Below are 25,960 nucleotides of genomic sequence, written 5' to 3'. Positions count from 1 at the left end.
AAAAAAAAAAAAAAAAAAAAACACATCTTTGTAAAACCAATACCTTCTCAGCTTCGCATCGAAGCTAAAAAAATCAAGGAATCGCTTCTTGATTAAAAAAATCAGATTTAACTGGTTCAAGCCCTGCAAAAATCACATAATCGGTAAATTTTAAATATACATACCAAAATACACATATATATTAGAGCGATAAAAGCATTGAAAAAGAACCCAAAGCTAAACATTGTCATCGGCTTCATTATGTCATGAAATTTCTTAATTGAACTAATAGTAATAATAATTTAAAATAAAACACCAAATTAGTAATCAGATTATCTACCATATTATGAATAACATTTTAAAATGCTTAAATGTTAATGAATAATTATTTAATTTCGTTTAAAAATTAATCAATGTACAAAAATACAGAAATTTTTCATAACATGATGATAAGAATGAATGTACCATTTTAAATATACGTAAAATTAAACGATAGATATTTAAAAAAATTACAATAATATATTTACAATGTAAAAATAACTTAAAAATCGTTTAATCAACTTACACATTTAACTTTGTATGATCTGATAGCAATTGTTTCAAATTAATCATGTATTAATGTAATTGGGGTTGTTTCTCTGTCCTATTTGGAAAACAAGTAAATATAATTAGTAATAAAAAAATATGTTTTCTTTCTGTGTTATCACAAAAAATTAATAAAATACAAAATTATCTAAAGCATTTTACACACCTAATTCAAAATTTTTGCATCCAAATGATTCACATTTAAAGATAATGATTTTCAATTGAGCAGATAACATCCAACAAAATTGTACAATTATTGTATTGTAAACAATTAAAGCAAACATAATATGTAATATTTCAATAGCTTCTAAGAGATATGCAATTGAGTAAATTCGCTCATAAATCGAAATAGGTATGAAACTAAGAATTGAATTTAGGACGTTGTTTTGATAAATTACCAGACTGCCGTCTCTTCTTTTTAAAGTAAATTCTTTTATAAACAATGGATTGAGGATCCAAACTAACCACCCCGAAAAATATATAAAAGAGTATATGTTTATTATCTTAATACATATAGATTCGTTGTGTTCAAATATACATTTTTCTTTATAATTAGTAGATAAAAAATCGCTACTCGTTGCGTCAAATAATTTTGTTAATTCATCATGTTTTGTAGAAAGTCTATAAGCATTGACAAATATTAAAATAGAGCACATTACATTTAAAAATATTTGGACAACTGAAAAAAAATCGTTCATCACATAGTAATAACCAATAAACACATAAAAATTTATTTCAATAATTTCCACTAATAATAATAGAGCATAACACATTTGTTAAAACTTGAAATTCCGAATTGAGGTCAGATTGAAAGGATTAAAATTACAATACAAACTTAGATATCTTAATGTTCGACGTTTTATAACAAACTTCTCTCGAATTTCATTTTTCATTTTACTTCCGTGTATTGTTATTCTGCACTTAAATATGTAATTACGCCTAAAAAATTTATAAATATTTAGACAAATTATGTTAATTTCAAATAAAATTGATTGTTCTTTTCATTTTTTAAATGAACTGAGTAATTGTTATAAGACTTGCACTCATAAAAGATTATTTATTTTATTTGGAGTGTACAAGGTAATTAATTAACTATGCCTTATGTAATATTAATAAAAGTATGAAATATATTCTATAATTAAAAAAAAGCTGAACCCTTCCTACTTACTTCTACCCCCTTCAGACAATCAGTTTGACGTTTAATGAGTAAGGTAAAGGATAATCATTTTTTCCATTTTTATAGCTATTGCTTATATTTTTACTTTTTGAACACCATAATAATTAAACATTTTTAAAATATACAATTATGTAAAACAATTACTAATATATGTGGAGTATTCCAAATTCTTTAAGAAATTATCATTTATATTATTTAAAAAAAACCCAGCACAGGGGAGTCGCGGCACAGTGGTGACGTGGCATAGTTGGATTAAGTATAATGATATCTGACAGTGATTAACATCACTATCAAAAAAAAAACGCTTCGATGCAAATCTTTAGATAGTGTTTAATTTTAAAAAATTGGCGAATTATTCCAAAATCTACATGATCGAGAACGAGAGAAATTTTTTCAATTTTTGAGGGTAATGTCTTCGACTAGATACGATTTGTGATCTTTTGATGTACCATTGAAAGAAATCGGTTCGGTGAGAGCTGAGAAAAAGTGGTAACAGACACAAAAAAAAAANAAAAAAAAAAAAAAAAAAAAAAAAACATCTTTGTAAAATCATTACCTTCTCAGTTTCGCATCGAAGCTAAAAATATAAATTTTATTAAATATACGATGACCTGAAAAACATTTACCTTTATGTAAATCACTACTTAACTATTGACTGTATACTGGAAGTATTAATGTTGCCGTAGTAAAACGGAAATAAGCACTATTACCCTTTGACAGGAAAATGGCATTTAACTACCTAGCAAATCTAAAGAGAATATAAAATTTATTTAATATTTTATGGTAGACTAAAAAAAACTATAATACTATTAATTTTTGTGAATTATATTTCTTGCCTCATAATTTAGCTACTCAAATAATCCAAAAATAAAAAATAAGAGAATAATTTAACTAATACATAATTCAATATAAAATAAGGACAATTCAAACTGATACTAATTAGAGAAAACGGTTGTTTACTTATTTAGGGTTGTGGAATAAAAATATTTAATATACAAGTATTATATAACACGATAACAATAATATCCAATATCGTAACAAAAGGGAAATAATAGTAACTGGCTAAAAAAATTATATTGATGGTATATTGTATAAATATATCGAATTAAATATTCTATATTTATTCTCATTTTCATAATATTTATAAACAAATATTTTTTAAGCACATTGATGAAATATTTTTAGTGTAATGTGGTGTTCTTATTTTTTTTAAATATGCTCTTCAAAAAATATTTAAAAATTAATTGTGAGCAGATTGTAGAAATATTTCAAATAGTATGCATTTATGAGATATTGTCAAAATATTTTGTAAAAATATTATTCTTGAGGTTTTTTTTGTGGCTGGGATTTATTTTCTTACCCCTCACTGGACCTACTTTTTTCAATAATACGTCAAATGAACACAATTCGTATTTAGTTAAAGATATTACTCTTAAAAATTATAAACAAATTCCCTTTATCAAATAAAAAGATGCTTAACCAGCTTTATCCATACATACAATTAAAATCATTCATTTTTAATATTTTTAAAATTTTTATTGTCAAATTAGATTTGATATGATAAAAGTTTTCTACTACAAAATTCAATAATTTGACTTTGTATTTTATGAATTTATTGTGTGCTACTACCAGCATATAATATTCCAATTTTTTTTGGTAACATGTTTCTATATAAATCATTTCTAAAAAAAATGATAATGTAATGTTCGAAATTTAATGCCAATTGGTGATGGTTAATAAATTATGGCTATTGGTAAAAGTATAAAACCGTTATCTACCAGACGCATAGCTAAGCATATTTCTAACATCAAATGTATTACTATATTATAACGCTCATAGGCGTCAGCATTTTATGAGAACAAAGACAACGTCTGTCGTTATGGCATAATAAATTCTAAGAATTTTATCATCGGTTACCAGACGCTTAGGTAAGCATATTTCCAACATCAAAGGTACCGCCATATTGTAACCCACATTACCGTCTACATTTTATAAAAACAAAAACAACGTCTGTCGTTATGGCATAATAAATTCTAAGAATTTTATCATGGGTAACCAGACGCTTAGATAAGCATATTTCCAACATCAAAGGTAGCGCTATATTATAACGTTCATAGACGTCAGCATTTTTTTATTTTTACATAGTATTTTATCATTACCTACCAGATGCTTAAAAAAGCATCTCATTAATATTAGTATTTTACTATTAATTATATATATAAATAATATAATTACTATAATTGGTAATATATTTTTAGAATTAACTATGTTCGTCGTTATCGGTTGCTATAATAGTATAATCGCTATTGGTTATTATTATTATTTTCTACTGCGCCTTTAAAATAATAATATGTATATTGCATTTTATTTTATTATATTTAATTTGACATATTTTTTTATACCTATAACAAGCGGTATTACATTTAAAGTCGCACCCCTACCACCAGCACCCACGAATCTTCACTGCGTTTAACATTAAATGTATATATTACATTGAAATAGTGTACGTCAAGTAGCGGCCGCCGCCACCACACTTTTCCTTGACTATTCCTTGAACGACTTGTAACAAACTCTATTAAGACAATTGGGTGTAAGGTGCGCAAAATGGGTGACACCCAATGAAAACTAACCAAAGTCGGGGGGAGGGGGGTCTCCTCTTCCTACAACAAGTCCTAATGAGCGAAGGGGTAATGAAACTTAACTTAAACTAACCTAATGGGTGGGGTGCGGATGAAACTCGACGTAAACAAACTTGCCGCACGTCTATAGATTGTATATAATAAATAATTTCTAAAAATTTTATTATTACCTACCAGACGCTTAGATAAGCATATTTCAAACATCAAAGAGGTCACCGTACAGTAATGTCGTATGAATCTTATCATCGGATGCCAGATGCTTAGGTAATCATATTTCCAACGTCAAAGATGTTACAATATATTTATGGTCACTGTCGTATGCATTTTATGAGAAAAATGGCAACATTGTCTTTTTTCACGCCTACGCGTTTTATGAGAACAATTGCTATCATCGTCTACCAGACGCTTAGGTTAGCATATTTCAAACATCAAGGAGATCACTGTACAGTAATGTCGTATGAATTTTATCATCGGATGCCAGACGCTTAGGTAAGCATATTTTCGACATCGTTTGTGTAGTATCTGAACCTGTTTAAACCAACCCAAACTTGTCTAAACAAGATCTTTGACCCCTATAAAAGAACGTCACATCAATTTCAGATTCATTATCTTTTCTAAAGCGATTATACCAAAAACCATTTGTCTGATTATTTCTATTTGTTGTTGTCCTGAAGAATTTTTATGACTTGTTGTCTTTTGATATAAAATAAAGTAAGTAATACATTTATATATATTTTTCATTTAAACTGTTTTCTACTGACTTTGGTTACTAGTTATGTTTAGAGTTGTTAAAAACTTTATTATTTTTTTATTTTAGAATGGAGCAATTAAAGAAACAGTTGAACGATCAGAGTACATTAAAAAGATATTCAAAATTAAGTGATCTGGAGGAACACACGCCATACAAAGTCATATCTATGAATAATACAAGCACACGAAATGAGGTTGTCGTTGTTGGTTGTCTATTCAACAATATGAATGTGTTTATCTCGAGATTGAAATTAACTAATGAAGAAATCGAAGCTTACTATATCAACAATGACGATAACAAATTACATTTATTATATAGAGGCAAAATTGGAAATGCATATTTGTTTGATTTTCAGTAATTTGTTAATATTTTTCCTTGTTTTTTAAACTTATTTATATGAAATAAAAAAAAATTTATTATCATAAACTTGTAAGATTTAAAATTCAATAAAATATACTATTTTTTATTTTATACAATTTTGTCGTATTTATCTACACTTTATGTCTTTCTGCATAATGAATATTAAATATAAGTCTGTAGGACTAAGCAGTACAAAGAAGAGTTTTACACATTAAATATATACAGCAAATTTAGTATACGCTATAATAATTGTAGCACGTTGTACTATGTATGGTATGTAGTAGGCTGTTTATAAAAGTAGTAAATCCCCGTTCATCCTGTTTGAACCCCGTCTGCCTGTGTTTACAACTGTTTGTAACATATCTATCGGTAACAATTAGACTAATTATTGCTATTGGTTTAAATTAGTTAATAATTTCACCGTGGTGTATGCATGGCGCAATAATCGTTATAAGGTTTTCTATATAAACAGACGTTGCTTTAACGTGTTGGTAATGTGTTAAGTCGATATTTGTATCCTTTAAGAATGGCTGGTTCTCTCGCTAAAATTGCTAAATTCTATAACAAACAAACATTTGTTAAACCCAAACCTCACAGTGAATTAATCGATTGCACTGTTTACGTTTAGAATTTCAATCCAGTAAATTCGTTCAGATAGGATTGAATCCAAAAGATCGATTTAACGTAACTATTCGTTTACTATCGTCAACCCGTTACATACTTTTAACGATAGATTTCCTACAACGGATTTATACGTTGATGGGTAATATTTTGTCCCTAATTCTCGACCCGGTATCAAGACAAAGAATTATTTTACTCAAGGATGAATACGTTACACTCTCAAAGACTACGTTTCAAGGAGAGTCTTCGCTAGTCTTTAAATCACAAGCACAAGATGAATGCCGAGTGTTACTCACCCGATCAGACATTTTAAAACTCAGCGCTTTGGAATGTTGTATCTTCGAGACTATCAATCAAAAGATGACTGTAATTCAGCTATTGGTTCTAAAACAGTTGGAACAGATGGCTCTGTATGTATAGCCATATACATACAATTGAAAATATTTTTTGTAAATATACATCTATATAAGTAGTTTTAAAACATTGTTTTTTAATGTAACATAATGTAGTAAAAAATTGTATTTTTTCAAAAAAATATATGTATATACGTGTACATATCTGTAAATATATATATTTATATACTTCAAATTTATTTCTCTTCTGCACAATACAATAGTTGTACGTGTAAGTATGCCAAAGTATTTAAACTATAGTTACGTAATGAGATGTCACATTTTGATGGTAAGGTATTATCCACCAAAACTCTAAGAATACCCTACGGTATTTTATATACATATGATATCATACAGCTAGGTTTTTGACCATGTTTTAGCCTTTCTGAAGAATTAAGAAGAAGAAAAATGATTTGAGTTTTATAGAAACATAGTTTTTTTGTATGATGTTATTAGAGAAATAAAATCCTATGTAATAATCATTATTTTAAACATTATTATTTAAACGTATTTATAGTCTTTGTATCCATTAATATTTTCATTACAAATTCCGTTAAAAACGAGATTTTCACTCTGTCTCATTATATAATAATAACAGCACTATTTTGTCAATGCAATATACGTTTATTTTAAACAATTTTTTTTTTTTTTTTTTTATGTTTATGTTTTTTTACATGTTTTATATACTTGTCCAACCCTACCATCGTGAGACCACCCCTCCCTTACCCTATCTATGATAAAACAACGCCTCCCCTTACACTATTTATGATAAGACCATGTTTAACCTTACCATAACTATGATAAGACCATGCTTCCCCTTACCATAACTATGATAAGACCACACCTCCTCCTTACCCCATCATTGATAAGACCACGCATTCTCATTACCCACACCATGGAGAAACCACGCCTTCTGTATGACACGCCTCTCCCCCCAACCACACCCACCCACCTGTATGTTTGGTTGGTGAGGTGGTACTGCAAGGGGTTCTAGAATTCCCAATATTACCCTACTTATATAATTATGAATTATAGCTCTAATATAATTAAATTTTTATTTAAATTATTTATATATCGTTTAATATCCCCTAATATTTCTACTCCCTGGTTTATTATCAAAAACTCTTATTTTAATTCAGTAGTTACATCTATACAACATATTGATGTTTGTAAAATTTTGATTTTTTTTTACAATTTTCCTGTGGTATCAATTTGTTAGTCCATATTATGTAAAGTACAGGAGTGAACACTTATTATATTATTTATTAGTAACAGTATGCGATTTATTTTCCATGAATAATAATAAAGTTAAGGTTTTTATAATGGAAGGGATGAAAAAAATTTATTTTATTACATATTTTTGTAGAATGTTTTAAGCCAAATGATTTTTCTCTTTTCAAAAACAGGCACTATATTTAGAGAACGTGATTCTCGGCGTGCCTTCTCACGACCATGTGAAATTGGCCGCGAAGGGCCCTCATCAGAAGCGTCTGTTCTTTTAACGACCTCGAACAGACCCGTACCACGTAGGAGGAGGTGGTGACCGTGGAAACGGCAACGCAAACCGATTACACGATTAGCGTCGATGACCCGGGCATGGATCCCGTCTTCATACTAGCTACACCGTGTGTGATTGCACCACCCATCGTCTCACCAGCCACCGCTAAGATGTGATGAGCAGAATTACTCTTGTTCTTGCGGTCTTGGCTTGGTCTTGCATTTCTACGAAACCAAGAACAAGACCAAGACTGTAATAATATCAGCAAGACCAACATCAAGACTGTACTCAATTGACAAGAACAAGACCAAGACTTTTTTAGCAAGACCAAGAACAAGAACAAGACTAGACTTGCAAGAACAAGACCAAGACCAAGACTCAAAATGCAAGAATCTTGCAACAACAAGAATAAAACTGCAAGAGTATTGCACTCTTGCAAAAAAAAAAAAANGGGGGGCCACCGAGCAAGGGATTGCCCCAAGAAGGTGTGAGGGCCGGAAAAGCCTACATAAGGTATCTTCTGTCTTCCTCACTATTTGTGTGTTTTGTTTTTTATGAATATTTTATGCCAACCCATAGGTAAGTCCTACCCCCACTTCCACGTGGTGTGGCCTGGTCAACGGATCCCACCCTGGGTCCGGCAAACGTGTTGTGAATCAGCTCTTGATTAATAACGGACTGAGTCACAACACCGTGGTGTGAGTTTAAATGCGACGTTGGGAGCCCTGAAGGAATGCCTCACGGTAGTCCCAGTGCGTCCAACAATAAGACGATCGTGAAAAAAAAAAAAAGTAGTAGTTAAGGAGTTGAGTCACATAATCGATAACGAGAAGAAACCGATACCGTTTGCGTCGAGCACGCTATCCAATAGTCCAAAAATCCCAGCATAGGGGGGTCATTGGAGACGTGGCATAGTTGAATCAAGTATAATGATAACTGATAGTGATTAAAATCACTATCATAAAAAACGCTTCGATGCGAATCTTTAGATAGTGTTTAATTTTAAAAAATTGGTATATTATTCCAAAAGCTACATGAGCTCCTATTTCCTTATTTATAACCTGATTACAAGTTGTATGATTTATAAGTGTAATATATGAATAAATATATATATTTATAATATATAAATATGTAAAGGGAAATGGTGTTATTTAAAAAAAAAAAGTATATCGAATGAAAGATGGATATAAATATTATTTCTCATAAAAAAATTGCATTGATCCACCTTTCAATAAGTTATAGCATTATAAAGTTAAAAATTAAAAAAATAAAACCGAGAATTTTCACACAAAAATAACACTCGGTAACTGTTTTCACCGTGAAGACATAATTAAGTCCGAAATTTTATTTTTCCATAATAAAGTACATTATATAAGATTTAATTTAAGATATATATAAAAGTGTCAGACTTTCCGGAACACTTTCAAAAATTAAGTTGAAAAAGTTGTCATTTTTAATCCACCCTGTGGGCAGGTAAAGGGTCAAATTTATAAAAAAAAACCAAATGAAAGGTAATAATATCATGCATCTACATAAAAAAAAATTTTTATTGATTCGGTCCTTTTTAGTAAAACTTTTAAGTAAAAAAAATGTTGAAATTCAGCGATTTTTAAATTTATAATTTTTTGGGGGATTTCCTCCATTTACAGGGAATTTTTTTTCCATTTTTGAGGGTAATGTCTTCGACTAGATACAATTTGTGATCTTTTGACGTATCGTTGAAAGAAATCGGTTCAGCGAGAGCTGAAAAAAGTGGTAACAGACACAAAAAAATAAATAAATAAAAAAAAAACACATCATTGTAAAATTAATACCTTCTCAGCTTCGCATCGAAGCTAAAAATTGTTCACAAATTGAACGTGAAGTGCTAGCAATAATTTTTGGCGTAAAAAAGTTTAATAAATATTTGTTTGGTTTAGATTTTATTTTGGTAACCGATCATCAACCATTAAAAACAATTTTTAATTCATCAAAAAATATCCTGGTAGTATCAACGTCAAGGTTACAACGATGGACAATAATTTTATCTAGTTATCGATGTATAATACAATATAAAAAAGGTACATAGATCAGTCACGCGGATGCGTTATCCAGGTTACCAGTACCAGCTGAAATTGAAGTGGAATCCAAAAATTTATCCTTTTTGGAAGAATTGCCACTATCATATAAGAAAGTTGGCGAGGAAACAAAAAAAGATGTGGTATTAAAATAGTTCCGTTATCACAATTTTTATTATTTATATAAGTTATTATGCATTGTCTTGTTTAAAGTAATGTAGCAAATTGTAAATTTGTAGAAATTTTAGCAACGTTTTTATTCTATAAATTAGGTTAATTTAAATTAATTTTGATTGTAAAATAAATTTAAACATATTAAAAATGTATATATTCATTTCTATTCAATCGCAATACATAATTATAAGTCTAACTTTGTAACCTAACACTGACATATAAATTTGTTCTATGAAATGTAAATAAAAGCATAAATCTTGTAATGGTAACGAACTTCGAGAACAACAGACTAAGTCGTAGAAAGTAATTATAATAAATACCATGATTATTGTACAATATCAATTAGAACGAGGCAGTAAGTTGATTGCTGTTACATTAACATAAATATCGATATTACAAGGTTAGCAATGCAACAAAACGGTTTTATTTTAAGATTTAATTAAGACAATAAGAAATTAAATAATAAAATTAAATGCAAAGAGCATGAACACTATTATATCACTTAATTGATATAGTACAAATAGAAATTTTAAATATAAATTGAATTATAATAAATAAAGCAATAGTTCATAATTATATATTTCTTAAGAACATAATCAACAATTTAAAAATAAAGTGTAGTTAATTATGTTTTGTCTTAATCAATATAAATTTTTACATACAATAAAACTCAATACGTAATGAAGCACACAAAAGTTACTAAATACATTTTTATATCCAATCAACTTATTTGAAATTTGTTTTTTTTGTCAAGAGTGAAACTATTGAATATGACACACGCATCGCCTAAAAATGAATTATTAATTTTTAATTATTATACGTATATTATAACATTATTATCATCTCCTTAGTTTCTATCTTATTTATATGATCCACATTGTAACCCAATTTATTTATTATTGTTTTAATCAAATGATATAATCACACATTCCCTTTCCCACAATGTTATTGTACTGCCGATTAGGCTTATAACATTGACACAGTGACACATGTATTACTACAGATGGGCGGACTGCACAAGTAAACACTTTTGGAATTCACAGCTATCGTACAATAATATTACTGTCCCCAATGCCAGTTGACTTTTTACAATCATTGCGACTATTACTCTTTTTACCTAAAACATTAACTTAAATTAGCTACCACCGAATTATTGTGTGTGTGTGTAACGGCCATCTCCCTGTTAAATTGTAATAATCTCTAAGTGTTCACCATGTTGTATTGATTATTTAATACTTCGTCACTTAAATATTTATATCGTTGTTAACCAAGAATATTATATACCTATATATTATTGTAGTGCGACTCTCGATAGTTCTTCTAATGGAATATAAATTAAATACCACAGTATCAAAGGTAGATATAGTTCATCCAACAGTCCCCTATTGGTCTCTTATAATACTGTTGACGGGCATTTAGGTTAAATCCTTAAATAGACACGTAAGAATTGATGGATTTGCTGATCTCTTTGTTTTATCATAACTTTCAGTGAAGGATCCCCTAAATATACTACAATTTTTATATACCACTCTTTTATTTTAGACAGGTTTTTATTTTATTCTAGTTAAGTAATATTTTATTGACTTTATATTCAAATATTATTGCGTAACAATTTCAATACTCATATTATTATATTATTAGTTAAGCTAATATGCCATATGCCTTTTTATAACTATTATTTAAAGTGTAATTATAATAATCAAATATTTAGGATTATACAATCCTCATAGGATTTGATAGGTTTTCATAGCGATATTCTCTAATTTACGCCACAACAAGTATTTTATCTTTTAAATGAAAGGAAAATCGTTCTACTTCTAAAACTTTTAAAACTCGTAGAAATATGAAATATTCAGTAAGGGCAGTATTAATTTTCAAAGGTACATGCTTTTCAGTTTTGAAATGCAAACCTACACGTCAATTATTACCAAAATAAATACACCAAATTTTCCTAAAAGAAAAAATTGATACCTTTCAAAAGAATAATAAAGGGAATTATTTTCATATTGTACTAAAGGGGAATTATTGAATATTTTAACGTTTTTAAACAAATAACAACCGGTCAATAGCCACAGTAAGGATTTAATAAGCATTTTGTGTTTTTTATTTAACTAACTACCTTTATCTGATAAAAATGTATAGTATTCTGATTCTAAAATCAAAAATTTAGATGGAATTACAGTAATTCTGCCAGCCCCAGCAGATATCACTAGCGCTTTCTCAGTGGTTCGAACACTCCTAACCGTTTTGATAAAACCGTAGTCGAAATCGATACAACTGTTGGCTCTCATAATAATGTTATCCGATAACATCCTCATATTAAAACCAAACTTTTCACCATCAAAAATTTCTTTAATGAACCCTAGAACTATGGCCATAAACCCAAGCTGAACACCTCAAACATTTTCAGGAAGCTTAAAGAATGACGCAAATAAATTCATTGTTATTTTTGATAGAGTTGCAACCGCCAATAGGTTGGATGACGCGGAGAAAATGATAATACTATCTCTTACATCATGTGATATAGCGCAAACGATTTTTAAGGCTATCGAATCGGAAACCCCAAAATTAAATTGGTATGATGCTAAATCAACAATGATTCGGACGGGCGGTTTCGTATTAGACGACAAAATGTAGAATCAAGAAAAAAGAGTGATTCAGAAACAATACAGGAGTACTTGCTAAAATTAAAAGGAGAGTGTAGGAGAATAGATAAAGATATGACAAAGAGAGAAGTAATAAAATACCATAAGAAATTTTACCATAAGTCTACCATAAGAAATTTTTAAGAATTAAAAAAAATGGATTTAGATACACTTGCTACACTTGAAGAGAATATTAAGTGATTAGAAAGGAATGCAGGGCTAATGGGAATAATTAATAAGGGTAAAGTGATAGACAAAAGACAAAAGCAAATAGATATTTTGATACTAACGTTAATAATGTAGTATATAAATAAACAAAGTTTCAATCATAATGAAAATAATAATATATATTTTAATAAAATACACACTAAATAAGATGTATATTATAATCAATTATGATAAAAGCGGCATCACAGTGGGGTCGTGTTATAGTTAACTCAAGTATTGATGATATTTAAAATTACTGCCACAAAAAAAGTTTTGATGGAAATTTGTATATAGTGTTTAATTTTAAATATAGAAAATAGTGGATTATTTCAAAAGCAGAATGAACTTCAATTTTTTTATTTATATCCTAATTACAAGTTTTATGATTTATAAGCATTATTTATGAATAAATATTTATTATAACAACTAAATATAATATTTAAATTGATATTTAATAATTTAGTATTGTAATTTTTATGGAGAAATTATAAAGTAGTTAATACTTTTCTAAACCAATTTTTTTGCTGATATCAAATATGCAAATAAATTTTTTCTATCATCTCATTTTTGAGATTATTATTAATTTATAAAAAACAAGTAAATACTTATAAAAAATTGGTCCAGTGAGAGTTGAGAATTTGTATAAACAGGTATAAAAAAAACGCACAGTATCACAAAATCATTTTAGTTTCGCATAAAGCTAAAAAAAAAAACACTAATCAAAAAGTTAAAAAATTGACTCATATATGCGTATTATACAAAATTGATTATAATTGTAAAAAAAATTTGTTAAATTCAGGTGATACCCTAAATCATTTTTTTTAGAAATGATTTTAACAGTAACAGTTTATCAAAAAATTAGCATTAGTTTAGAATGGTAGTAGAACATACAAATGTAGTTAAAAAATTAATAGATAACGAAGTAAAATTATTTATCTTTGTACTTCTAACCTGCAATCTATACCAAACCTAAATAAACAATATATATTTTAAAAACATTAGAAATTAATAAGGTTAATTGTTTATATGGAGAAAATTGGTTAAGTAAATTTTTATTTGATAAAGGTGATTTTTTTTAAATTTTTGAGGTAATATCTTTAGCTAGATTATATTTATGATAATTTGATGTTTCGTTTAAGAAAATTGTTCAATTAAGAGCTGAGAAAACAAATGAGAGCCACAAAAAATATAATAAAATAATTTAATAAGAAATTGCTTTAAACAAGGAGAGACTACAATGATGGGGTCCTTAATATTCATTAAATTCATTAAATTTATTGAATATAAATGAAATAAAAATCAAATGAGTTTAATATTTTTTTCTAGCTCAAAAAACCTCTGTAAGGTATCTTAAAATAAAATACAAAACCCAAAATCATAGTACATAAATAGTATATTTTTGAATACAGTTACTATTTTTACCACGAAGAAAAAATAGAGTTCGAATTTTTTTTTTCTATAATAAAGCATATTACATAAACTTTCATTTAAAATTTTTATAAAAGTTTCAATATTTCCAGAACACTTTCAAAAGTTAAGTTGAAAAATTAAATTTTTTGTTGATGAGTTATCATTTGAATCCCTTACTCTGGGCAAGATTTACAAAAAAAAAATATACCAAATAATAGATAAATATCTAAAGTATCTATAAAAAAAAACTTTGTTTCTATTCATCTATTTTTCAAAAAGTTAAGGCAGTTTTAAGTAAAAAAAATTTAAATAATGTCAAAAATTACCGTTTACTAAATTTGTAATATTTTTTTGGAGATTTCCCCCATTTACAGGAAACAAGGGAATTTTTTTCAATTTTTGAGAGTTATGGAAAACATAACTCTCAAAAACTGGATATGATTTGAGATCTTTTGACAAATCCTTGAAAGAAAACAGTAAGCGAGATCTGAGAAAAAGTGGTAATAGACACAAAAAAATAACACATTTTAGTAAAATTGAAACCTTCTTAACTTTGCATCGAAGCTAAAACACATCTCAGTAAAATTAATATCTTCTCGTCTTCACATTGAAGCTAAAAGTTACTATTAAAAATGTTTTCGTCAAAATAAAAATACTTACCGAGGCAAATACTCCTAGATTCAATGTTTTTTGTGGAGTAATATTCATCTTCAATCTGTTTGCGTTATTTAAACTCATAGTCAACAAGAGCATTTTTTTAAATTTTATACTTTTGTCGATCCAATCAATACTATACATAGCAAACTCTACTTCATTTATCTGAAAAATATCATAATAAGAATAAATTTATAAAAAGAAGCTACTTAAATGTATGGATTATGGTGAATCATAAATTTTCAAATACTATGATAACATAATAATTAATTTTATTTAAAAATACACGATTATTTTTCCAAAAAAGATTAACCTATTCTTACATATCAGTTTTCATATTCTAATAGTGCACAAAATATTATTATCAAAAACTTTGTAAAATATTTTGAAACAAATAGTTAGTAAAACTATATCTCATAGATATATTACAAAATATATTTGATTTGAAATATTCTTATATAATATTTCCAATTACTCAAACGATAACTCGATGTGTTAAGTTACATCTTTGTTAATTCTTTCTTTGTAGTAAGTAAAAATTAAAAGAAATAATATAAAATAAAAAAAATTAATAAAAAACTTCAAAATATGAAAGACTCTTAACCTTTCATTCACTGATGAAGTTATCTATTTAGTTTATTTTATAATTATTAACAATTTATTTTTAACCCATAATCAGGTCAAGGTGAAATGGACCCACGCCCTGCGATTTAGACTACTTGTTTGAACTCCGCAATCATACACATAAAACAATGATATACATACATTATAAATTTAGTTTGAATTTTTATTTGACAAAATTATATTATACAACAAATATTATTCACTTGTGGTTAATTGTTAAAAATCAAAACTATATTAAAAATATTTAACTCAATAAGCCATAAAAAAAATTACTGAAAAATTGTAAAAAATATAATTTACTTGACTTTGTTCTCTTACTTGATTTTCAAGATAACTATTAAAATAACACATAATAAATAAAGTGATTAATAGAATTAATGTTGAATTTAATAATTTCATTGAATTAATTGATAAAACACGTTCATTATTAAAGTAATTCTGCAAACAAATTTCTTATCAATTTATAAATATTACACAAACCCAAAGCTTGAAACCGTTACAGAAAAAAAAATTGATCGATTCCGGTTTTAATAGAATTTTACTTAAAATTGGTAACCAATATAAGTAAAAATTTAATTAACGTGAACTGCCTAATACCAGTTACATTCAGTTAGTAATAAAATAATATTTTAAAGTGGTTCTATGAAAAGACAAAACCACTTTTAGGTTAAAAAAATTTAGTTTTAATCGGTTTCAAGCCCTAAAAAAATTACTTTATCGGTAAATCTGAAATATACATACCAAAATACACATATATGTTAAAGCAATAAAAGCATTGAAAAAGAACCCAAAACTAAACAATATCATTGGTTTCATGATTTCATAAAATTGCTTAATTGAACTAATAAAATTAATAATAGTTAAAATAGTTACATTACAGTTATCGGATTATCTACTATGTTATGAATAAGATTTTATAATGCATTAGAAGATGTTAACGAATAGTTATATAATTTCATTTAAAAATTAAAAATTGTATAAAAATGCGAAAAATGTTCATAATATGATGATAATAACAAATGTAAGATTTTTACAATATATAATCAACTTACACGTTTAACTTTGTATGGTCCAAAAGTAATTGTTTGAAGTTAATCATGTAATTAAAGTCGTTTCTCTGACCTATTCAGAAAATAAGTAAAAATTATTAGCTATAAAAGAAATTGCCATTTTCTTCTATGTAATTATAAATATAACATATAATATAATCATAATCAATTATTTTTAAACATTAGTAGTGTTAAAAAAATTATGTTTTCCTTGTGTTGTCAAAAAAAAATTATATAATAAAAAATAATCTATAGCGTTACACATACCAAATTCAACATTAATTTGTCCAAATTTTTTGCATTTAAAAGCAACGATTTTTAAATGAGCAGATAACATCCAACAAAATTGTACAACTATTACATTGTAGAAAATTAAACCATACATCATATGTAATAATTCAATAGCTTCTAATAGATATACAATTGGGTAAATTCGATCATATACTGAAATTGGTATGAAACTGAAAAATGAGTTTAGGACATTGTTTTGAAAAATGATTAGACTGCCATCTCTTTTTTTAAAAGTAAATTCTTTTATAAACAATGGACTTAAAATCCAAAGTATCCCTCCCAAAAAATATATCATAGTGAATATGTTTATTATTTTAGTACACATAGATTTATTGCTTTCGAATATGCACTTTCCTTTATAACTAGAAGACAGAAAGTCGCTACTCGTTGCATCGATTAATTTTCTTAATTCATCATATTTTGTGGAAAGTCTATAGGTGTTGATAAATATTAAAATAGAGCACATTACATTTATAAGTATTTGCACAACTGATAATAAATCATTTGTCACATAGCAAAAACCAATAAACACATAGCAGTTTATTTCAATAAATTCCACTAATAATAATAGAGAATATAGGAATTGGTAAAACTTGAAACTACGAATTGCAGTCAGATTGAAAGGGTTAAAATTATAATACAGTCTTAGATATCTTAATGTTTGATCGTTTAGAACAAACTTCTCTCGAACTTTATTTTGCATTTTACTTCCGTTTATTGCAATTTTGCACTTAAATAAGTAATTGTACCTAAAAAAATTTATAAATATTACATTTAATTACATTTATATTAAGTAATAAGTATTTTTCTTTTTTTTTACTAAATAAATAGATCAATTGATATATGACTTACACTCAAAAAAAATGTTTTATTAAATTGGGCTGTACGTAGTAAATGATTAACTATGCTTTATGCAATATTTTTAATAGTAAAAACATACTTAATATATATTTCTCAGAAGTTAATAGTATCTTAAATTCTATAATTTTAATAAAAAAAACTGATCCCTTCTCCCTTCTTCTTCTTTATGATGATATAAACTTTTGAACCAGTATTTTCAAAATTATTAGATCTTTTATAATATGACGTGACAATTAGTTTAGTCCATAAATACCTAGATATTATAATAAACATACCCACTCTACTTCTCCTCCACTAGTTTAAATTATTGCAAAATATTGGTACAGAAGTATTTGTCAACCCGAAATTATTTTAGCTTTGATGATTCGAAGCTGAGAAGACTTCATTTTATCATCACGTATTTTTTTTTTNGTTATATTATTTTAGCTTTGATGATTCGAAGCTGAGAAGACTTCATTTTATCATCACGTATTTTTTTTTTTGTGTGTCTATTACCACTTTTTCTTAGCTTTCATTGAACCGATTTCTTTCAACGATACGTCAATAGATCACAAATCACATCCAGTCAAAGACATTACACTCAAAAATTGAAAAAAATTTCTTTGTTCCCCGTAAATAAGGAACGTAATTTTCATTTTTTTTGTACTTAAAATTGCCATAACTATTTTTAAAATGACCGAATCAATATTATTTTTTTTATAAATGACTTAGGTATTTACCTATCATTTGATATATTTTTGTAAACATTTAACCCTTTACTAGTCCATAGGAAGGGTTTCAAAATAGTAACATTTTCACAATAAATTAACTTTTTGAATTTTACTTTTGAAAGAGATCCGGAAATACTGACACTTTTATATCTTAAATTAAAGCTAATATAATATACTTTATTATGAAAAAAAAAAATGTTCACTTTATTTTGTTTTCATGGTAAAAACAGACCATTAATCAATATTAAAAAAAAAAAACTAGGATTTTTATAAACAATTCTTTTTCATATTTTTAACTTTAAAATGCCATAACTTTTAGAATAATGTATCAATATAATTTTTGTGTGATAAATACTATTTATATTAATTAGACATACTTTTTTTTTAAAATCGGACCATTTCCCTTTATACAGAGTAAAACAGATCTAATTGACAACTCATATAACTTTTTGTTTTTTTTTTATTTTTACAATATAGAACTATATTTAAAATATGTTTTATATTATTTTTGCAATAACAAAAAATATTTTAAAAATTAATTTTTATATTAAAATTCTTTTTAAGATATTTTATAAATAAATTTTAAAGAAAAATTTTGTTAAAATTTGATTTTTTTTACAATTTTCCTATGGTATCAAATGTTGGTCCATATTATGAAAAGTAAAGAAGTAAACATTGTCTAATTATGTTATTTACTGGTAACAGTACGCGATTTCTTTTCCATGAAAATTATTACCACTTAAAAAAGTGATTTTAATTGACATAAAAAAACAAGTAGTAGTATATTTCAGTTCATTAAAAAAAAAGATAAAAACGTTCTCTAAACCACATTGAGTTTTAAATTGCATAAATTTGTTTCATAAATTTATACGTGAATAATAGTCAATAAGTACATTTATTTTCAAATCTCCTGACAAGGAATATTATATAATAATATGATATCAATGATAAAATCACGCAAATTAATAATTGTTATCACTTTTAACTTGGCTAACCATCCAACATTTGTAGTTAACATACGATAGTGTTTCTAACTTTTGTAATAAAGATTAGAGATAATCATTTCTGTAAAAATCGTGTTAAACGTTATTATTATCCATGAAAAAGAAATCGTGTGCGGTTACAAGTAAATAACGTAATAAGTGTTTACTTCCGTACTTTAAATAATATGGACTAATATTTGATACCATAGGAAAATTTTTATAAAAAATCCAAATTTAACAAATTTCAAAATGCTATATTAAGTTTTTGGTATAAAAATTTATCTTTATAATTTATCTATAAGATGGCTATTTTTAAATCTTAAAAAAAATTTTTGTAATTGCGAAAAATAACATAAAAATTGTTTTAAATATACTTCTATACTGTAAAAATTTATTTAAAAAAAAAGTATAAAATGTTATGTAGATCATGACTTATGTGAGTTGTCAGTTAGATCTGTTCCATTCTGAATATTTATATATTATAAATATATAGTAATATATTACACTAATAAATCATAAATCTTGTAATCAGAATATAAATAAGGAAATACAGTGACGAGCAAAAGTGAACTTTAGTAATGAAAATTACTCCTCAAAAAACGACACAAATTGTTTCGATGCTAAAATCGGGTCAATCAACTAAAGAAGTGGCTCGATAGTATGGCGTCAGCCAAGCGACAGTGCAAAAAATAAAAAATAAGGGTTGTCCTAACGCTTCACCCCGACTAAAAGTGTACTACCCCACAAGATAAGCGAAGACTTGCTCACTTTTTACAAGCGGAAGAAGCACCTTCATCTTCAATGACGGCCAATCTATTGCAACAACACACGAGGAAAAAAGTGAGCGAGTGGACAGCTTCGAGAATTCTCAAGGAACAAAATTTTGTGTGTGCCAAAAAAAATAAAAAACCCGCAATTTCCAAAAAAAATATGAAGGGCAGGCTAAAGTTTGCTAAAGATCATAAACACTGGATAGAACAAGACTGGAGGAGGATAACATGGTCGGATGAAAACAAAATCAATAGATACTGCTCTGACGGAAGGTCCTGGTTCTGGAAAAGGACTGACGAGAGCCTCAAACCTTCCTATGTCAAGCAGACGATTAAGCATGGTGGAGGATCTGTCATGCTATAGGACTGTTTTACTGCGTATTGACCTGACCCATTCTCAAAATTATATCTACTATGAATCAATATATGTATAAAAATATTCTATGAAGAAATTTGCTAATTGTGATTGTAAAAATGCCAATACCAAACAATGAAGTAATTTTTCAACAGGATAATGACCCCAAGCTTACGGCGAAATCCGTCAAACAATGGCTTTCCAATCAACAATTTAAAACTATGGACTGGCCATTTCAAAGTCCTGACCTAAACTCAATAGAGAATTTTTGGGCATATTTAAAAAGAAAATTGTATAGTGAGTACTATGGTCCACCTACTTCACTCGACAATTTGTGGGAAAGAATTAGAGAAGAATGTACAAAAATTGATGTAAATAACTGCGAGTCATTGGTCAAAAGCATTTCACGAAGGATGGAAGCAGTGATAAAGGCTAAAGGCTTGTGAACAAAATATCAATGCCGGAATATATCTATAATAAATACCAATGCAAAAGTGAGTACTTTTAAAAATTTGTTATCTAGTAACTCGCTACTTATTGTTTGTATTTTTTCATCTAATACGCTTCAATTTTGTTTTCCAAATACATAACATTTTTGAATAATTTAAAACGTATGTGTTGTTACTTTATAATCCTTTTTCTCAAAACTTTCTCATTAGTGTTCACTTTTGCTCATCACTGTAGGAGATCATGTAGCTTTTGGAATAATCTACCAATTTTAAAATTAAACGTTATTTATAGGTTTGCATCAAAGAGCTTTTTATGATAGTGATTTAAATCACTGTCAGATATCATCTATACTAGACCCAACTATGCCGCGTCCCCACTGTGCCACAATCCCACTGTGCTGGGTTTTTTTTTCTATTACCACTAATTCTTAATTCACAGGGCTGATTCTTTTGAAAGATTAAAAATCGTGTCTTGTTCAAAAAACCATAAAAAATCTCGTGTTCCTCGTAAATAAGGAAAATCCCCCAAACAATCAGGTTTTTAAAGTCTATAATATTCGAAATTTTATAAGCTTTTTTAACTTAAAACTGTTTATTTATAAAATTAATTAACTAACAATTTATTTTCTATAAATACCTTAGGTATTTCTCTTTCTTTTGATATATTTTTATTAAAAACTTGCCCACAAAGGGAGATTTGGGAAAAGCTTTATTGTTTTTGCCAAAATAGACCATGTTGTTTCCGCCAAATCAATTTTCTGTTTAGTTATTTTCTAAAAAATTTAAAAACCATTTAGCTTTATACATGGGTCATCACGAAGCAGTGATGATTATAGTGTACGGGCTAGGCGAGCAGCTCTCCGTATCTAAATGTTTCGTATTTATTTGTTAAAAAGTTCAATGTTACATCTTGATCTGTATTTAAGATTTACAAATATTAATGAATACTATTCCAATTTTTTTGGGTAACGTGTTTGTTTATATTGGTTTTACTGTGTTGATGTGAGCCAAATTTATGTAATGAATTAAAATAGAAGTTTCGAGAATACTCGAGAAATTTCTAGAATAATTTTTCAATATAAATAATTATCCATTTTAAGAACTTTTCTGACCGATAATTATTTTATTACTTTTTACAAATATATCGCTCATTCGAAGCGATGTTTACATTGATGTCAATCTTTTTAATTACCATAAGCGTATTTGTGGCGCCAAATAGACGTAGGCCATTTTAAAATTATATCAGGCCATATAAAAATAGATATACCTACTTAATTAAACAAAAAAAATCCAACCCAGTACAGTGGGGTCGTAGCACAGTTAGGACATGGCATAGTTGGGGCAAGTATAAATGATATTTGACAGTGATTGAAATCACCATCATAAGAAATGCTTCCATGCAAATTTGTAGATAGTATTTAATTCTAAGAAATTGGTGGATTTTTTCAAAAGCAAAATAAACTTCTATTTTTTGTTCTACATTGACTGCCATTTGCACATAAAAAATAGGTCGTCGTTGCAAATTTTTTTTTTTTTTTGAACTTCTAGTACATAAAAAAAGATTTATTTTAACATATATTTAAAAAACGCAGTACTTCTGGAACATTTTCATAAGTTAAAATGAAAAAGTTCTATTTTTTATACAAATTTTCAAGTTTTCAAAAATTCAATGTCACTTTTCTTAACTTTGAGGAGGTAAAACAATCAAAATAAGTTTATATATGTATTTAATATGGAATGAGAGACTAGTAGATTTAATTAGTGATAAGAGGTAGGGAGGCTGTGGCATCAAAGAAAAAGAATAAAGCAGTAGGGCCAGTAGAAGTAAGGAAAATATTAGGCGTTGTTGGCATAAGGTGGTTGAAAGAACTTTTATATAAAATCTTATTAGAAGCGAAAATTCCAAATTATAGGAGGGACAGAATTGTGGTGACGATATTTAAAAGAGTCATACAGGAGTGTAGAAATTGAATGTGATATGAGATATTGTGTCAAGTGGAAGTTTAGGATAAGAGTGGCTAACCTCAAGTAGTTGGAATTAGGGTAAGGAAAAAGAAGAAAAAAATATTTATATTAAATTTTAGTTGGATTTATGCAACTTTTAAAAAAAATTGTTGGACTTATTACTATGGCAAATCCTTATAAGGTATTTTAAAATAAACAAAAAAAAATAAACTTTGAACACAAAAATAGCATATATTTTAACTTCGGCAGCAATTTATATAAAGACGATAGGTCGTCGGAACAATTTTTTAAATTTATAATACGTAACATAAGTTTATTTTGACTTATGTTTTAAAGACTATGTTTTATGATTTCTGGAACTTGAAACTTAAGTTGAAAAGTTGAGTTTTGTAAAAAAGTATTTTTTTTTATTCCCCCCTTTTTGGGAAAGTNCGTAGTATTTCTGGAACTTGAAACTTAAGTTGAAAAGTTGAGTTTTGTAAAAAAGTATTTTTTTTTATTCCCCCCTTTTTGGGAAAGTAAATAGTTAGATTATCATAAAATCGATATCAAATGGAAAAGAAATACGTAAGGTGTTTAAATAAAAAAATTATTTTGATTTGTTCATCATTCAACAATTTATAGCAGTTTTTAGAAAAAAGTGAAAAAATGTCAAAATTTACCGATTTTAATAATCGTAATTTTTTGGGAGATTTCATCATTTACGGGGAACTAGGGAAAATTTTTCAATTTTTGAGGTTAATTTCTTCATCTAAATACGATTTGTAATCTTTTGACGTATCGTTGAGAAAAATTGGTCTAGTGAAAGCTGAAAAAAAGTAATGACAGATACAAAAAAAAAAAAAAATATAATAAACACATCATGGTAATATTAATATTATTAACCTTCTCCGATTCACATCGAAGCTAACACTGTTACGAACATCAATAACAATAACAACATCTTGCATCCGATACGAATATTTTTGAAATTTGAATTAATGTATAAAAAAATGGTGCATTATTAATTCAGGCTAATTGGGACTGTTTTTAAAGTAAGGGGTGCAGTTGCATATCCTAACCCTTCCCAAATTTCGCTCCTACTTACAACCCTTTCCTCCTTTCCGCCTACCACAGCTTTTTATTTTATTACATTTATATCCTATGGCCCGCATTTTGAAACATGTTTAATTTTTTTATCAGGAGTTAATAGTATTCTATAATTAAAAAAAAAAAAAAGTAATCATACATCTTATCAACCCATTAAAATAGTATCAACTTTAATTAAAAAAAACTTAAGTTAACACTATTTTAAAGGGGTGAAAGCAGGGAAAGAATAATTGTTTTTATGCTTTTAAAAATATTGCGTAGGCATAAAAAATTAATCATTTTATATTATGCATGATGTCTAATAAGATAAGTAAAATGTTTATACTTTTCTAATTTTTGGTATCTATTGTTTTATATCTTACTTTTTAAACACTATATTTAAATTTTTTCTATTCCTCTATACAATTAAATATATTAAAAATGTTATATTATACAATTATGACAAATAATATCATTTATATTATTTATATATCAATAATTATCATTAAACAAAATATAATTTCATTAAATTTACGATAAACTGAAAATTTACCTTTTGGATATCACTATGTAACTACTGGCTGTATACTGAAAGTATTTTTAATAAAAATAAGGTAAATTTTATTATTTTTTATTATTTATGTAAATACTACCGTGACCAAAAAGAAATGACCACTATTTCCCTTTGACGAGAAATGGTTGACATTTAAATGCCCAGTAATTCAAAAGAGCATATAATTACTTAAAATTGCATGATATACTATAAAATAAATATAGTATTATAATATATAGACCCGTGAATAATACCCCATGCTTTATAATACAGTCTATTTCATCAAAAAATAGAAAAAGAAATTTAATGTTAAATATTAATATCTTTGTTAATTTAACCTCGACTACCTAATTTAAGATTTATTTTGCCAACCCTCACTACTAAACTTACTTTTTTCAACGATATGTCAAATGATTACAATTCGTATTTAGTTTAAGTTATTACTCTTAAAAATCGAAAAAATATTCCTTATTCAAATAAAAAGTAGCTTAACCAGCTTTTTCCATACAAACAATTAAAATCATTAATGTCTAATATTCTTAAAGTATTTATTGTCGAATTAGATTTGATATGATAAAATTATTCAACTACAAAAGTAAATAATTTTACTTTGTAATTTATTAATTTATTAACTCTATTTGTGTGTGCTACTATCAGTCTATAATATTCCAATTTTTTTTGTAATATGTTGCTATATAAATCATAAATTTAAAAAAAAAGATTTTTAGTTTCACCTGAATTTAACGATGGATTTTTACAATTATAATCAAATTTTATAATACGCTCAATTGAGTAAATCTTTTTAACAACTTTAGTTTTATTGGTTTTTAGCTTCGATGCGAAGCTGAGAAGGTATTGGTTTTACTAAGATGTGTTTTTTTATTTTTGTGTCTGTTACCACTTTTTCTCAGCTCTCACCGAACCGATTTCTTTCAATGATACGTCAAAGATCACAAATCGTATCTAGTCGAAGACATTATCCTCAAAAATTGAAAAAAATTCCCTCGTTCCCCGTAAATGGGGGAAACCTCCAAAAAAATTACAAATTTAAAAATCGCTAATTTTCGAAATTTTTTTAATTTTTTTTACTTTAAAGTGCCATAACTTTTTCAAAAATGAACATATCAATATAA

At 27.0% G+C, this 25,960-nt stretch overlaps 3 protein-coding genes across 6 annotated transcripts in view; 1 reads left to right on the top strand and 2 right to left on the bottom strand.

The window, feature by feature from the left end:
• The window catches only part of LOC126907358 (uncharacterized), a 13,561-nt gene extending 11,089 nt beyond the window's left edge, over nucleotides 1-2,472 (bottom strand). The window contains exons 1-4 of one of the 2 annotated variants that reach the window (XM_050688579.1): nucleotides 2,298-2,451; nucleotides 731-1,503; nucleotides 545-622; nucleotides 165-264 (exon numbers count right to left, since the gene is read on the bottom strand). In XM_050688579.1, the coding sequence (XP_050544536.1) occupies nucleotides 165-264; nucleotides 545-591 (147 nt within the window). In that variant the 5' untranslated portion in view covers nucleotides 592-622; nucleotides 731-1,503; nucleotides 2,298-2,451. Of the gene's footprint in view, nucleotides 1-46; nucleotides 124-164; nucleotides 265-544; nucleotides 623-730; nucleotides 1,504-2,297 lie in introns of those variants that run through there. The other variant, XR_007704490.1, reaches the window with a different exon arrangement.
• Nucleotides 1-25,960, top strand: part of LOC126907346 (trace amine-associated receptor 1) — a 326,541-nt gene that overhangs the window by 148,064 nt on the left and 152,517 nt on the right. The window lies entirely within an intron of this gene.
• The window catches only part of LOC126907354 (odorant receptor 33b-like), a 91,440-nt gene continuing 76,022 nt past the window's right edge, over nucleotides 10,543-25,960 (bottom strand). The window contains exons 2-7 of the mRNA XM_050688573.1: nucleotides 17,090-17,283; nucleotides 16,826-16,895; nucleotides 16,515-16,614; nucleotides 16,092-16,211; nucleotides 15,156-15,314; nucleotides 10,543-11,350 (exon numbers count right to left, since the gene is read on the bottom strand). Coding sequence (XP_050544530.1) covers nucleotides 11,231-11,350; nucleotides 15,156-15,314; nucleotides 16,092-16,211; nucleotides 16,515-16,614; nucleotides 16,826-16,895; nucleotides 17,090-17,210 — 690 coding nt within the window. The 5' untranslated portion in view covers nucleotides 17,211-17,283 and the 3' untranslated portion in view covers nucleotides 10,543-11,230. The remainder of the gene's footprint in view (nucleotides 11,351-15,155; nucleotides 15,315-16,091; nucleotides 16,212-16,514; nucleotides 16,615-16,825; nucleotides 16,896-17,089; nucleotides 17,284-25,960) is intronic.

The sequence above is a fragment of the Daktulosphaira vitifoliae genome, unplaced genomic scaffold, assembly GCF_025091365.1.
Source record: "Daktulosphaira vitifoliae isolate Bord-2020 unplaced genomic scaffold, ASM2509136v1 Scaffold_5, whole genome shotgun sequence".
NCBI classification, from domain to species: domain Eukaryota; kingdom Metazoa; phylum Arthropoda; class Insecta; order Hemiptera; family Phylloxeridae; genus Daktulosphaira; species Daktulosphaira vitifoliae.
Note: the sequence above shows the minus strand (reverse complement) of the source record. Positions and strands in the feature narration are given on the sequence as shown.